At 41.6% G+C, this 16,032-nt stretch overlaps 1 protein-coding gene across 1 annotated transcript in view; it reads left to right on the top strand.

Annotated features, from left to right (window-relative positions):
• The window catches only part of HELZ (helicase with zinc finger), a 141,727-nt gene that overhangs the window by 25,668 nt on the left and 100,027 nt on the right, over positions 1–16,032 (top strand). The window contains exons 4-5 of the mRNA XM_068976731.1: positions 12,984–13,108; positions 15,051–15,107. Coding sequence (XP_068832832.1) covers positions 12,984–13,108; positions 15,051–15,107 — 182 coding nt within the window. The remainder of the gene's footprint in view (positions 1–12,983; positions 13,109–15,050; positions 15,108–16,032) is intronic.

Below are 16,032 nucleotides of genomic sequence, written 5' to 3'. Positions count from 1 at the left end.
TCATTTTACTGTGTGTGGATTCATGGAACCACCAGCACAATTGAGGTTCAGAACTGTTCCATCATGTAAAGACCTTTTTTTGTGCTACCCTCTATAGTTACACTCATGATCCTACCTCCCTGTGTAACCCCGGCAACCACTAGTCTGTTCTCCATCTCTGTAATTGTGTCCTTTTGAAAATAACATACAATAGAACCATATTGTTTGTGACCTTTTTAAAATAACTTTTTCCCCCTCACCATGTATTTGAGATCCATCCAAGTTTTTGAGTGTATGAATAGTCCATCCGTTTTTATGGCTGAGTGGTATTCCACAGCATTGATCATAGCCTTGTGGTGGTGAAGGGGCTTACGTAACCCAATGAGGCTATGAGCCACCCCAAGACAGACGGGTCATGGTGAAGAGTTGTTACAAAATGTAGTCTACGGAGGAGGAAGTGGCAACCCACTCCAGTATTCTTGCCATGAGAACCCCACGAACAGTATGAAAAGGCAAAAAGATATGACACCGGAAGATGAGCCCCCTAGGTCAAAAAGTTGTCCATTCTGCTACTGGGGAAGAGTGGAGGGCAATCGCTCTAGAAAGAACACAGCAGTTGAGCGAAAGTGGGAATGATGTTCAGTTGTGGATGTGGCTGGTGGTGAAAGTAAAGCTAGATGCTGTAAAGAACAGTATTATAGAAGAACCTTGAATGTTAGGTCCATAAATCATTGGACATGGTCAAGCAGGAAGTGGCAACAGTGAATATTGACATCTTAGGAATCAGTGAACTAGAATGGATGGGAATGAGTGAATTTATTTCCGAGGACCATTATATCTACTGTGGGCAAGAATCCCATAGAAGAAATGGAGTACCCCTCATAGTCAACAAGAGAGTCTGAAATGCAGTTTTGGCTGCAACCTCAAAAATGACAGAATGGTCTTGATTCTTTTCCAAGGCAAAGTATTCAACATTACAGTGATCCAAATCTATGCCCAGCCACTGATGCTGAAGAAGCTGAAGTTGACCAGTTCTATGAAGACCTACCACACTTCTGAGAACTAACACCAAAAGATGTTCTTTTCATCACAGGGAATTGGAATGCAAAAGTAGAAAGTCAGGGGTTACCCAGAATAACAGGCACATTTGCCCTTGGAGTACAGAATAAAGCAGGGCCAACAGAGTTTTGTCAAGAGAACACACTGGTCACACCAAACCCCCTTTTCCAACAAGCCAAGAGACAACCCTACACGTGGGCATCACCAGATGGTCAATACCAAAATCACATTATGTTCTTTCAAACTGTGGTGGTGAAGAAGACTCTTGAGAATCCCTTGGACAACAGGGAGATAAAAAGGAAATCAATGCCAAATATCCATTGGATAGACTGATGGTGAAGCTAAAGCTCCAATATTTTGGCCACCTACTGCAAAGAGTTGACTCTTTGGAAAGACCCTGATGCTTGGAAAGCTTGAAGGCAAAAGGAGAAGGGGACAGTAGAGGATGAGATAGTTCATCACTGACTCAATGGACATGAATTTGAGCAAACTCTGGGAGGTAGTGGAGGACAGAGGAGCCTGGTGCATTGCAGTTCACGGGGTCACAAAGAGTGAGACACGGCTTAGTGACTGAAAACAATAACAACGTGTTCCACAGCGTGGCCGCACCACAGTCGGGTCTCCAGCAGGAACCTAAGGCTTTGTGGAATAGGATCTCCACTCTCACTCTTCATTTGCCCTTAATGCCTATCAACTATTTTAAGTAAAGTTCTTATATTTAAGTTGATAGGGATTAGAAAGTTAAATTATAAAATGCTAATTTTGGAATAGAATGAAAGTCAGGAAGGTGAGTGAATATTTAGTATTTGAATTAAGTTTGAGGACTGTTATCTTTCAAGTGTGCAGGCTCCCTTTTTCCTATGTGTAGATGTTTGAGAAAGCAATAGTCTTTGAACTTGGGTCCTCTGAACTCAATTGGAAGAGGCTCATCGTGGTCATATGACTGTTCTGTGCCTTTTCTCATTTATGCTGAATGTCGCTTACAGTCAGAAGTGACATTATACATTTATTTCATGTTGTTTTCCACTCATGGGATAAACACTAGCATTAATTTTATATTAGCTGAAATTATACATAAAAAAGAGATTTAAAATGAGTGGTAGCTTGCCCTTTAAAAATTTCAGTTGAAACTATACCAGAAGAGGGCGCTGAAGTCAAGATGGCTGTGAACACCTGAGCACAGTGCTCTCCCCCAGGGCCAGGTCAGTGAAAGAGCAGCAAAACGTGGGTGTTTCTCCTCAGCAAGCAGATCAGCCAGGGAAACAGTGAAGTGAGGGAGGGTCGTAGCACAGAACTTCCCACAGTCAGGATTTCTTCCGAGTGCTTAACAGTGGAGATGGCAAGATGTTGGCTTTTGACATTGAAATGAAGGCTGTGAAAGAGTTTTAGATTAAAAAAAAATACAGTTAAATTGATCTTTTTAAGTTGAAAAAGCTTCTTCCAGTTTTTGAACAGTTAACACAGATGAACTTTCCGGTAACTATATAGCAGATGCATCGTGGAAATTAGAATTCTTTATGAAGAGAAGGTTGAAGTCTCTGCAAGCAGCATATTCTCTCTCTCTTTCTAATGCACACACTTTTGCAAATACTGTTTTAACAGTGCCTTATGTGAAAAGTTAATTCAAGCATGTAGATGAAATAAAAACCTTTTATGATATGCTGGTGAATGAAGTTTCAGGTTTGTTTCTATGATTATGTGTGTTGTCAGCTTTTTACTGTGTATAATTTTATATTTGTATAATGATGAGGAAGTTGAGGTATATTCATTGTGCGTCTCTTGCTCCTTGGAACAAAAGTTATGACCACCCTAGACAGCATATTAAAAAGCAGAGACATTACTTTGCCAACAAAGTTCCATCTAGTCAAAGCTATAGTTTTTCCAGTAGTCATGTATGGATGTGAGGCTTGGACTGTAAAGAAAGCTGAGTGCCCAAGAATTGATGCTTTTGAACTGTGCTGTTGAAGAAGACTCTTGAGAGTTCCTTGGACTGCAAGGGAGATCCAACCAGTCCATCCTAAAGCAAATCAGTCCTGAATATTCATTGGAAGGACTGATGCTGAAGCTGAAATTCCAGAACTTTGGCCACCTGATGGGAAGAGTTGACTCACTGGAAAAGACCCTGATGCTGGGAAAGATTGCAGGTGGGAGGAGAAGGGGACGACAGAGGATAAGATCGATGGATGGCATCACCAACTCAATGGACATGAGTTTGAGCAAGCTCCAGGAGTTGGTGATGGACAGGGAGGCCTGGCTTGCTGCAGTCCATTGGGTTGCAAAGAGTTGGACGTGACTGAGCGACTGAACTGAACTGAAGTTGCTTCAGTAATGTCCAGCTCTTTGCAACCCCATGGACTGTAGCCCACCAGGCTCCTCTGTCCATGGGATTCTCTAGGCAAGAACACTGCGGTGCATCACCATGCTCTGCTCCAGGGGATCTTCTCAACCCAGGGGTTGAACCCCCTTGCTTCTCCTGCTTTGGCAGGCGGGTTCTTAACCACTCGTGCCACCTAGAAAGCCCCATCTTACTGAATTAGCTCTAACATTTAAGCTGGAACACTGAAAATAAGCCAGGAGAAATAATCTGGTTTTCTATAGTATGAAAACATCCAGAAGAAAGTAGTCCCAAGAGCCTTTACACTGAACTACAGTTGAAGGAAAGTGTACTTTCAAGAGTATACATAAGATCTCAGCTTTGAAGTGTAGTGTATACACAAGGGGTTGTGAAAGAGATAACAAAGATTGTTGTGACTGGGCTGAAGGACCAAGTACTGAGAGCAGTAAGAGCAAGGTAGCAGGGATGTGGGGACAAAAAGAGAAAGCGAGAGAATGAGAGAAAGTGCGTTATAGAATGTAGACCTGGGGTGAAACATTTAGAAGAGGTCTAATGGTCCCAAGCATTGAATTTTGTTAGGCCTTTTCATTTTCCAAAAGCATTTTATTAAGGGAATATTTTATCTGCAAAAGACTTTGGTAGGAAGGACATAAAGTTTCACTAAAGCTGCAGCCCACATGCCTTAAAGTATTATGTATTACGATTGGGAAAAAAAGAGAGAGCAAGGGTAAGAAGGGTAGAGACAGGAGAAGGATAGTGGGAAAAAAAAAACTGGTAACATGGACACTGGTGAGAGATCTGCCACAGAACTGTTATTTTGATTTATGTCATGTTTTCTGATACTTGTTATAAATGGACATTTTGAGGTGACTTAAGTCTTCCACCATTTGGAGTCTGTTTATATACTCCTCCCCCGTCCCTAGGATATATTCAGCTACAAGTTTATGGCCAGAGATTCAATGGCTGATATTTAGGAAGGAATTTATTTATAAATTACAAATTTTTAATGTATTTATTCAATGGATCTGTTTTTATATATTTAAAATTTATTTTAAATTGGAGGATAATTGCTTTACGGTGCTGTACTCATTTCTGCCATACAGTAACATGAATCGGCCATAAGGATATATGTATCCCCTTCCTCTTGAGCCCCCCCCCCCCACCTTAGTTTTGGTTCAGCCCCTGATGTGTTGTTCTGGGGAACCTGATCATGTCCAAGTGCTGAGTGACTTCATTTGGTTAGTGACTCAAAGACTTAGTTTAGTGAAAATTCAAGAATTTCTTTTGAGAATATTGGAAAAATACCACCTTGATTAGGCTATGGTCTTCAGTACAAGATTTTAGAAATAACTAGGGACTTGATAAGAGAAATAATGTAAAATGGTCATGTTACTGAAAAAACACAGACTAGTACTCAGCACTTACTGAACTTTAGACTTGTTGTGAGTGATCTTACTCGTGGCGGGCAGTGCTTTGCAGGCAAGGGGGATTTTAGACTTGTTGTGAGTGATCTTGCTCGTGGCGGGCAGTCTTTGCAGGCAAGGGGGATTGGATTCTAGTTGTTTGTCCTCTCCTTTTGGTGCCGGGGGCTCCCTTACAGAGGCTGCTTTGGTCAAAACAGTTGAATGAATGCATGCGTGGATGTCATTCAGTTGTGTCCAACTCTTTACGACCCCATGGGCTGCAGCCTGCCAGGCTTCTCTGTCCATGGGAGTCTCCAGGCAAAAATACTGGAGTGGGTTGCCATGCCCTCATGGACTGCAGCCTACCAGGCTCCTCTGTCCATGGGAGTCTCCAGGCAAAAATACTGGAGTGGGTTGCCATGCCCTCCTCCAGGGGATCTTCCCATCAGGGATTGAACCCAGGTCTCCTGCATTGTAGGTGGATTCTTTACTATCTGAGCCACCAGGGAAGCCCAAAAATACTGGAGTGGGTAGCCTATTCCTTCTCCAGAGGATCTGTTCAACCCAGGAATCGAACCAGGTTCTCCTGCATTGCAGGTGGATTCTTTACCAGCTGAGCTACCAGGGAAGCCAAGTTGAATGAATGAATATTCCTTTAATATTACTCATTTTCTGGTCCAGAACATTCCAAGTAAGAGATATTTTAGGTCTTAGCAAATCTTACAAAAACTTAAGAATGAAAAGGGATAGAGCCTTGAATTTCACATCACAGCTAAGGTGAAGGAAGGAGTTCTGTGCTCACAAAGTTCCACAGATAGCTGGTGGGGAGAGAACTTATTTGTAAGGAAACAACTTTTTTACAGTTGCCCAAGATTAGATTATGTTTGGCAGGTTCAATAAATGAGGCAGATTTTATTTTATACTAGGCCATACTTTGTATTCTTTCAGGCTTTTTCAAAATGTTAAAGATAACACAGTACCAGAGTGGCAGCATTGCAGTTTGATTGTGTCATATGACACAATAGCAGGATAGCTTTTTACCTAGAATAGTTGACTGTTTCTTTGCCACAGTTCTTCATGTGGGATCGTACAAGGCATAAACTGAATTGCACTTAAAGACAACAGTTAGAAGGAAGTGCATCAGCAGTGTTTCTTGTCTGAAATGTTTAGAGAGAGGAAAAGGAAAAGAATGATAGGGAGACATTCAAATACCGATAGAATGGCAGAAATTCAGCTAATACCTTGTACAAACCAAAGACCTTTGAAAAGTGTTTGTAAAATATGTTGTTTAATGCTTTTTAAACAAAGTGACATACTCATCTGAGACTGAAATATTCTTAAAAATTTTTTTTCATTTCCCTGAAACATTCCTCTGCTCTTGATAACTAGTTTCTTAATATCCCAGCTACTCAAAAGGAGCTCAGATGTTTCCTCAAGTTTTCAATGCTATTTTATAATTTTTAGAGGCTTAGGGAACTCTTATGAGGGGATTGTGCTAGCTATTTCATATAGGCAGTCTTTACCACAGCCTCGTTAGGGAGCTGTGGTCACCTCCGTTCTCCAGGGAAGGGAGCAGGCTTGGAGAGTGTGAATGATCCAGACTTTGGCAGGACTGTTGGTTCCTTTAAGACGCGTTCCTGGCTTTCCGTCATTTGATTCTTGCAGCACAGTTTTCGTGTTTCAGTTCTATAAATGACCGTGCTGAGGGCCAGAGAGAGAAGATGACCTGCCAAAGGTCACATTTGAATAGTTTCAGGAATAGTAAGATCAGAGGGAGATGTGGGCTTACTGTGGAATTTTCTAAGGTGCTCAAGACATTCTCAAGGATATATTACTCATGTATTGGAATTGTCAGTTGAGCACATGAGTGATCTGTAACATGGATGGAGTGAGAGCAAGTTGGTCTAAACTAAAAGTAATTGAACAAAACCTTCTTGAATATAGAGACTACAACTTTCAAATCAGTTGCAGTTGCAAAAATCAGTTTTTAGTAAAACTGATGCAATACAGTGAAACCCAACATTCAAAAAAATAAGATCATGGCATCTTGTCCCATCGCTTCATGGCAAATAGATGGGAAAAAAATGGAAACAGGGGTAGACTTTATTTTCTTGGGAAAAATCACTATGGATTGTAACTGCAGCCTGAAATTATAAGATGCTTGCTCCTTGGAAGAAAAGCTATGACAAACCTAGACAGTGTATTAAAAAGCAGACATCACTTTGCCAACAAAGGTCTGTATAGTCTAAGGTATGGTTTTTCCAATAGTCATGCATGAATGTTGCCCCATAAAGAAGGCTGAGTGCTGAAGAATTGATGCTTTCAAACTGTGGTGCTGGAAAAGACTCTTTAGAGTCCCTTGGACAGCAAGGTGATCAATCCTAGTCAGTCCTAAAGAAAATCAGCGCTGAATGTTCATTGGAAGGACTGATGCTGAAGCTGAAGTTTTCATACTTTGGCGATCTGATGCGAAGAGCTGACTCATTGGAAAAGACCCTGATGCTTGGAAAGATTGAGGACAGGAGAAGAAGGGGGTGACAGAGATGATGGCATCTCTGACTCAGTGGACATGAGTTTGAGCAAACTCTGGGAGACAGTAAAGGACAGGGAAGGCTGGTGTGCTGCTGTCCACTGGGTTGAAAAGAGTTGGACATGACTGAGCGACTGAACAGCAACAACGAGGGATAAGGGAGGACGCTGCATAATGATCAAGGGATCAACTGAAGAGGATACAACAGTTGTACATATTTGTGGACCCAACACACGAGCATCTCAATACAAAAGGTAAATGCTAAGTCATAAAAGGAAATTGAAGTAACACAGTAATAGTGTGGGACTTCAGCACTGCACTTACACCAATGGACAGATCGTCCACACTGAAAATTAATAAAGAAATACAGGCCTTAAATGACCCATTGGATCAAATAGATGTAATTGATTTTATAGTATAAATATAGTAACACATCCATCCTAAAACATCAGAATATACTTTCTTCTCAAGTGCACATGGAACATTCTCCAGGATAGAGCACATCTTGGGTCACAAATGAAACCTTGGTAAATTTAAGAAACTTGAAATCATATTAGGTCATATGTGATATGTTGCACCAGTTCTTCAGCACTCAGCCTTCTTTATGGTGCAGTCACATCTGACGACAGTACTATGAGATTAGGAATCGATTATAGGAAGAAAAATTGTAAAAAATGGAAACACATGGACGCTACATAGCACGCTACGTCATAACCGAGAGATCACTGGGGAGATCCAAAGAAACAAAATGAACGTCCAGAAACAAAGACAACGAAAGTACGGCGGCCCAGAACCTATGCGGTCCACCAAAAGCGGTTCTCAGAGGGGAGCTTACGGCTGTGCAGCCCCACCCCAGGGAGCAGGCGATTTCAGATAGACAGCCTAGCCTACACCCAAAGCAACCAGACTCAACAAAAAACCCCAGAGTTAGTGGGAGAAAAGAAATCATAAAAATCAGAGCAGAAATAACAGAAATAGAAACCAGAAAAACAATAGAAAAGATCAATGAAACTAAAAGCTGATTTTCTTGAGAAAGATTAAGAAAATGCCTAAACCTTTAGCCAGACTCATTATGAAGAAAGGGGGGAGCACTCAAGTTAGAAATGAAAAAGAAAAAGTTACAACTGACACCACAGAAATACAAAGGCTCATAAAGACTACTACAAGCAACTATATGCCAAGAAAGTGGAAAACCTGGAAGAAATGGACGAATTCTTACAAAACAAGCAACCCAATCAAAAAATGGCTGTAAGACCTAAATACACATTTCTCAGAGAAGACATACAGACTACCAAAAAACACATGAAAAGATGCTCAACACCACTAATTTTTAGAGAAATGCAAATAAAACCTGCAATGAGGTATCACCTCACACAGGTCTGAATGGCCACCATCCAAAAAAAATCACTGCAGATGGTGACTGCAGCCATGAAATTAAAAGACGCTTACTCCTTGGAAGAAAAGTTATGACCAACCTAGATAGTATATTCAAAAGCAGAGACATTACTTTGCCGACTAAGGTCCGTCCAGTCAAGGCTATGGTTTTTCCTGTGGTCATGTATGGATGTGAGAGTTGGACTGTGAAGAAGGCTGAGTGCCGAAGAATGGATGCTTTTGAACTGTGGTGTTGGAGAAGACTCTTGAGAGTCCCTTGGACTGCAAGGAGATCCAACCAGTCCATTCTGAAGGAGATCAACCCTGGGATTTCTTTGGAGGGAATGATGCTAAAGCTGAAACTCCAGTACTTTGGCCACCTCATGCGAAGAGTTGACTCATTGGAAAAGACTGTGATGCTGGGAGGGATTGGGGGCAGGAGGAGAAGGGGACGACTGAGGGTGAGATGGCTGGATGGCATCATGGACTCGATGGACGTGAGTCTGAGTGAATTCCAGGAGATGGTGATGGACAGGGAGGCCTGGTGTGCTGCGATTCATGGGGTCTCAGAGAGTCGGACATGACTGAGCGACTGAACTGAACTGAAATGCTGGAGAGAGCGTGGAGAAAAGGGAAGCCCCTTACACTGTTGGTGGGACTGTAAGCTGGCGCAGCCACTATGAAGAACAGCATGAAGGTTCCTTAAAAACTGAAAGCAGAAAGGCCGTATGACTGAGCGTATGCCCCCCGTTGAGCATATGCCCCGTGAAAAGCATGGTTCAAAAATTACATGGACCCCAGTGTTTATTTCAGCTCTGTTTACAGTAGACGGGACATGGAAGCAACGTAAATCAACAGAGGAATGGATATCTGGTACGTATTACAATGGAATATTTGTTGTTTAGTTGCCAGGTTGTCCCGACTCTTTGCAGTCCCATAGTTTATAGCTTGCCAGGCTTCTCTGTCCATGGGATTTCCCAGGCAAGAATACTGGAATGGGTTGCCATTTCCTTCTCCAGGAGATCTTCCCAACCCATGGATCAAATCGGTATCTCCTGTATTGGCAGGCAAGTTCTTTACCACTGAGCTACGAAGGAAGCCCACAAATGAAATATTCAGTTCAGTTCAGTCGCTCAGTCGTGTCCGACTCTTTGCGACCCCGTGAATCGCAGCACACCAGGCCTCCCTGTCCATCACCAACTCCCAGAGTTCACCCACACTCATGTCCATCATGTCGGTGATGCCATCCAGCCATCTCACCCTCTCTCGTCCCCTTCTCCTCCCAGCATCTGCCCCCAATCCCTCCCAGCATCAGAGTCTTTTCCAATGAGTCAACTCTTCTCATAAGGTGGCCAGAGTATTGGAGTTTCAGCTTTAGCATCAGTCCTTCCAAAGAACACCCAGGACTGATCTCCTTTAGAATGGACTGGTTGGATCTCCTTGCAGTCCAAGGGACTCTCAAGAGTCTTCAACACCACAGTTCAAAAGCATCAATTCTTCGGCACTCAGCTTTCTTCACACTCCAACTCTCACATCCATACATGACCACTGGAAAAACCATAGCCTTGACTAGACAGACCTTTGTTGGCAAAGTAATGTCTCTGCTTTTGAATATACTATCTAGGTTGGTCATAACTTTCCTTTCAAGGAGTAAGCGTCTTTTAATTTCATGGCTGCAGCCACCATCTGCAGTGATTTTGGAGCCCCTCCCCCCAAATAAAGTCTGACACTGTTTCCCCTGTTTCCCCATCTATTTCCCATGAAGTGGTGGGACCAGATGCCATGGTCTTCGTTTTCTGAATATTGAGCTTTAAGCCAACTGTTTCACTCTCCTCTTTCACTTTCATCAAGAGGCTTTTTAGTTCCTCTTCACTTTCTGCCATAAGGGTGGTGTCATCTGCATATCTGAGGTTATTGATAGTTCTCCTGGCAATCTTGATTCCAGCTTGTGCTTCATCCAGCCCAGAGTTTCTCATGGTGTACTCTGCGTATAAGTTAAATAAGCAGGGTGACAATATACAGCTTTGATGTACTCCTTTTCCTATTTGGAACCAGTCTGTTTTTCCATGTCCAGTTCTAACTGTTGCTTCCTGACCTGCACATAGGTTTCTCAAGAGGTAGGTCAGGTGGTTTGGTATTCCCATCTCTTTCAGAATTTTCCACAGTTTATCGTGATCCACACAGTCAAAGGCTTTGGCATAGTCAATAAAGCAGAAATAGATGTCTTTCTGGAACTCTCTTCCTTTTTCCATGATCCAACAGATGTTGGCAATTTGATCTCTGGTTCCTCTGCCTTTTCTAAAACCAGCTTGAACATCTGGAAGTTCATGGTTCACATATTGCTGAAGCCTGGCTTGGAGAATTTAGAGCATTACTTTGCTAGCGTGTGAGATGAGTGCAATTGTGCAGTATTGGAATGAAAACTGACCCTTTCCAGTCCTGTGGCCTCTGCTGAGTTTTCCAAATTTGCTGGCGTATTGAATGCAGCACTTTTCACAGCATCATCTTCCAGGATTTGAAATAGCTCAACTGGAATTCCATCACCTCCACTAGCTTTGTTTGTAGTGATGCTTTCTAAGGTCCACTTGACTTCACATTCCAGGATGTCTGTCTCCAGGTGAGTGATCACACCATTGTGATTATCTTGGTCGTGAAGATCTTTTTTGTACAGTTCTTCTGTGTATTCTTGCCAACTCTTCTTAATATCCTCTGCTTCTGTTAGGTCCATACCATTTCTGTCCTTTATCGAGCCCATCTTTGCATGAAATGTTCCCTTAGTATCTCTAATTTTCTTGAAGAGATCTCTAGTCTTTCCCATTCTGTTCTTTTCTTCTATTTCTTTGCATTGATTGTTGAGGAAGGCTTTCTTATCTCTCCCTGCTATTCTTTGGAACTCTGCATTCAGATGCTTATATCTTTCCTTTTCTCCTTTGCTTTTGGCTTCTCTTTTCACAGCTATTTGTAAGGCCTCCCCAGACAGCCATTTTGCTTCTTTGCATTTCTTTTCCAAGGGATGGTTTCTATCCCTGTCTCCTGTACAGTGTCACAAACCTCCGTCCATAGTTCATCAGGCACTCTATCTATCAGATCTAGTCCCTTAAATCTATTTCTCACTTCCACTGTATAATCATAAGGGATTTGATTTAGGTCATACCTGAATGGACTAGTGGTTTTCCCTACTTTCTTCAATTTCAGTCTGAATTTGGCAATAAGGAGTTCATGATCTGAGCCACAGTCAGCTCCCAGTCTTGTTTTTTCTGACTGTATAGAGCTTCTCCATCTTTGGCTGCAAAGAATTTAATCAGTCTGATTTCGGTGTCACCATCTGGTGATGTCCATGTGTAGAGTCTTCTCTTGTGTTGTTGGAAGAGGGTGTTTGCCATGACCAGTGCGTTCTCTTGGCAAAACTCTTGTTAGCCTTTGCCCTGCTTCATTCCGCATTCCAAGGCCAAATTTGCCTGTTACCCCAGGTGTTTCTTGACTTCCTACTTTTGCATTCCAGTCCCCTGTAGTGAAAAGGACATCTTTTTTTGGGTGTTAGTCCTAAAAATGAAACATACTCAGCCATAAAAAGGAACAAAACCATGTCATTTGTAGAGATGTGGATGGACCTCGTGTTTTTCAATACAGAGTGAAGTAAGTCAGAAAGAGAAAATACCTGTTAACACATATTTGTGGAATCTAGAAAAATGGTAAAAATGATCTCATTGCAAAACAGAAATAAAGGTACAGAGGTAGAAAACAAATGTAGTGGATACCAGGAGGGAAAAGGACGGGATAAGCTGAAAGAGTGCAATTTGACATATACACTACTATGTATAAAACAGGTAACTAATGAGAACCTGCTCTACAGCGCAGGAAACTACTGGGTGCTCTGTGGTGACCTAAATGGGAAGGAAATCCAAAAAAGCGGATATATGTTGATGTATGGCTGGTTTACTTCGCTGTAGAGCAGAAACTGACTCAGCGGAGTAAAGTAACCACAGTCCAGTTTAAAAAAAAGAAGCCATGCCTAGGACAGTGTGCTGACAATGAAGTTGAGAAGGATGTGTTTCGACTGCCGCGCAGTTGATGCTGGCTGTTTCTCCACGACAGTGGGATGTGTTTCGACTGCCGCACGGTTAATGCTGGCTCTTTCTCCACGACAGTGGGATGTGTTTCGACTGCCGCGCGGTTAATGCTGGCTGTTTCTCCACGACAGTGGGATGTGTTTCGACTGCCACGTGGTTAATGCTGTTTTTCCATGACAGTGGGATGTGTTTCGACTGCCGCGCGGTTAATGCTGGCTCTTTCTCCACGACAGTGCTGGGAGGAGGACTGGCCGAGGGGGACGGCGCCTTCCAGGCGGTGCTCTGCTGCATGCAGCTGGAAGGGAAGCTGCAGCCTGTGACCCGCATTCTCGCCAAGTCGCTGACGGGAGAGTCCCTGGTATGTTGGCTGGTTCAAATTTGAATGTCCGAAAATGTATTCACCCACTGGACTTAGGTGTATGCCTGCGTCCTGTAGGTCCTGCCAGAAATCAAAGTCTATGAGTAGCTACTTACTTCTTTTCAACATACTCATATTTAAACATTGGATTCTTTTATTAATGTAGTTTGTGATTAAGAGATAATTTTTGAAACTTTGGAAGTATAGAATAACTGATTTTCTTTAAAGGTATAATTTAACAGAACCTGAAGGTATTTTTGAGTTTTAGAATGCTTCTGTGGATGTATGATCTTATATGTTTCTTTAATTTAGTCATTTATTGTATAAAATGCTTAAATGTATCTAAACTAAGTAATAATTACTTTTCTTTCTGATGATGTTCATATTCATGGCTGCTCTGATGAAGTTACCTCATTCTATTCAGACCTTGGGATAATTTTTGTAGGCGCTATTAAATTTTCTAGAGTTTTTATTTATTTGTTTTTGGATGACTTAATGGAAAGACTTCCTTTTTTGAACTTTAGAGTTGGCAATCTATAGAAATTGGAAGAAAAGATATGTTATGACTTTTTTTCACCAGTTGGTAACTGTTACAAAACTGATACTTTTTGAGTCATAATGAAAGATGGTGAAAGTAAAAAAAACACATATGTATACTTTGTTATACAGCTTGAGTTCTCTATACTTCTGAATTATCATAAACTGTGGAAAACAAAGAGCAAAGTTCTGTTTTCACTGCAAATAAATATATATATGGTGAAAAAGAAGGAAATCAGGAAAGTACTTTGTATATTGTTGAGTGTAATATAATGACCCATCTCGGAGGGTAATTTAGTTATCTTCTAAGGAATTATTGTGCAGTGAATTATTTAATTGGTTTAATAGTATCTTTTTATTTTACCATCTTAACAAATGAATCTAAAAGCTAAGGTATCTTATTAATATAGCAAAATTGTATGGGTCAGTTCAGTCGCTCAGTTGTGTCCGACTCTTTGCAACCCCATGAATCATAGCACGCCAGGCCTCCCTGTCCATCACCAACTCCTGGAGTTCACCCAAACTCACGTCCATCGAGTTGGTGATGCCATCCAGCTGTCTCATCCTCTGTCGTCCCCTTCTCCTCCTGCCCCCAGTCCCTCCCAGCATCAAGATCTTTTCCAGTGAGTCAACTCTTCCCATGAGGTGGCCAAAGTATTGGAGTTTCAGCTTCAGCATCAGTCCTTCCAATGAACACCCAGGACTGATCTCCTTTAGAATGGACTAGTTGGATCTCCTTGCAGTCCAAGGGACTCTCAAGAGTCTTGTATGGGTATTGAGTTCTAAATTGGTGATAAAGAGTATTTCTCTTCTTTATTGTTTAGATCATTCTATCTTTAAGGATCTTTTCTATTTAAATTGAGCATATTACACTGTTTTACCTGTTGGATTTTTAAATTTAAAATTAAGAAGCAGTTTGCTTTCAGATCTCAAGTGAAATGTGAATTTCTCAAGAGCTAATGTTTTATGTTTTCCTTCAACAGCTTTAATGAACCGTCTTTAGGTAGGGTGACCATTGTATGTGGATCTGAATCTCAAGTGACCGAGCTCGCCTGTTTGGTTTAGGAAAAGGAGTTTTAAAAAGTTGAAGTTTATTTTTCTTTTTGCCTATCCTACTTTGAGCGATACTCATTGCGAACATGTTATTGAATCAATCTTAAATCCTTATACGTCGAGTCCAGTGTTGCAGGGCTTACTGTATATTTCAAAGATGTTCTATTCGTCTCTTTGACTCCCCACACAGAAGGTTGGCTTTGTTATCCCCGCTGATAGTAATGAGGAGAGGAGAGGAGCATAGCACTGGTTTTCTTTTTATGGGTAAACCTTAAAAATAGCCAAAGAGTCAAGTTCAGAGTAAAAAACTAACATGCTGCTTGGTTTCCCCCTTTTTCATTTGCCCTTTCAGAATGGGATGGTAACAAAAGATTTGACAAGGCTAAAAACACTTCTCACAGAAACAGAGGTAAGACTATTTCAGCCAGTCTCTTTGGGCAGAGTTTGACTTATTCTGAATGGCACATGTTCGGTATTAAGATGTGGATGCTCACTGGGCATCAGAGGCTTTAACAGTGGGTAGGGAAGCTGTTAGACTTTCTGTAGCTGAGCTTGCTCCCATCCTAGGAGCTGTGCTTCCTGTCAAGGTGCTTGTGCATCCCAGGCCTTCTGTTTTGTCCCTGATTCTTTTTAGCTGTCTCTGTCCAATAAATGGAAAGGTGACTGGGAAATTTCGGTTTTTAACTACATCTGGCTATTAGAAAATATTTTCTAAGTAACTGATAAAAGTCTGTGATGTTTTTGTGGAATGAGTTTAGGTGATGGAAATAATGTGTAACAGGGTAAATGGTGAACAAAAATATGCTCTGGTGATGAGTTGAAGGCCAGGGACATCAGGGTGTATAAAAGGCCCGTGGATTTGAAAGTCTCAAACTCCTGTTCCTCATAAAGTCATGTGAATGTATTTTTACTTAGCTGTCTCATTTTATTTTTTGTCTTATTTTTAAAATAGCTGTTTTGGTCAGCTTTTTATCATAAATGGAAATCCATGTAAACTGACTGACTAATTGGCTTATTTATTTAAAAACTGGCACCTACTATGCTAGGTATTATGCTTGGTGCTGTGGGTTCAGCCCTGAACAAGATACTGGTGGTCCTTGTCCTTGGGGACGTTAGAGTCTTGGGGAGGACATAGACAATAAATTAATTAATTAAACACAGGTATAGGTGTAATTCACATTGAGGTACATGGGATGAGCTTTCTGTGATGGAAAAATAACTGGAATGGTAGTGAGGGGATGAGACACTTAAGCTCAGTTGAGAATTAAGAAAGTGCTGTGTCCTGGAGAGTGAGGTGAAGGGCGTTCCCGTCAGGCCGAGAAGATGAGAAGAGC

This window comes from Capricornis sumatraensis, chromosome 8, assembly GCF_032405125.1.
Source record: "Capricornis sumatraensis isolate serow.1 chromosome 8, serow.2, whole genome shotgun sequence".
Classification (NCBI taxonomy): Eukaryota; Metazoa; Chordata; class Mammalia; order Artiodactyla; family Bovidae; genus Capricornis; species Capricornis sumatraensis.
The sequence above is the reverse complement of the archived record's forward strand: the minus strand, read 5'-3'. Positions and strand labels throughout refer to the sequence as shown.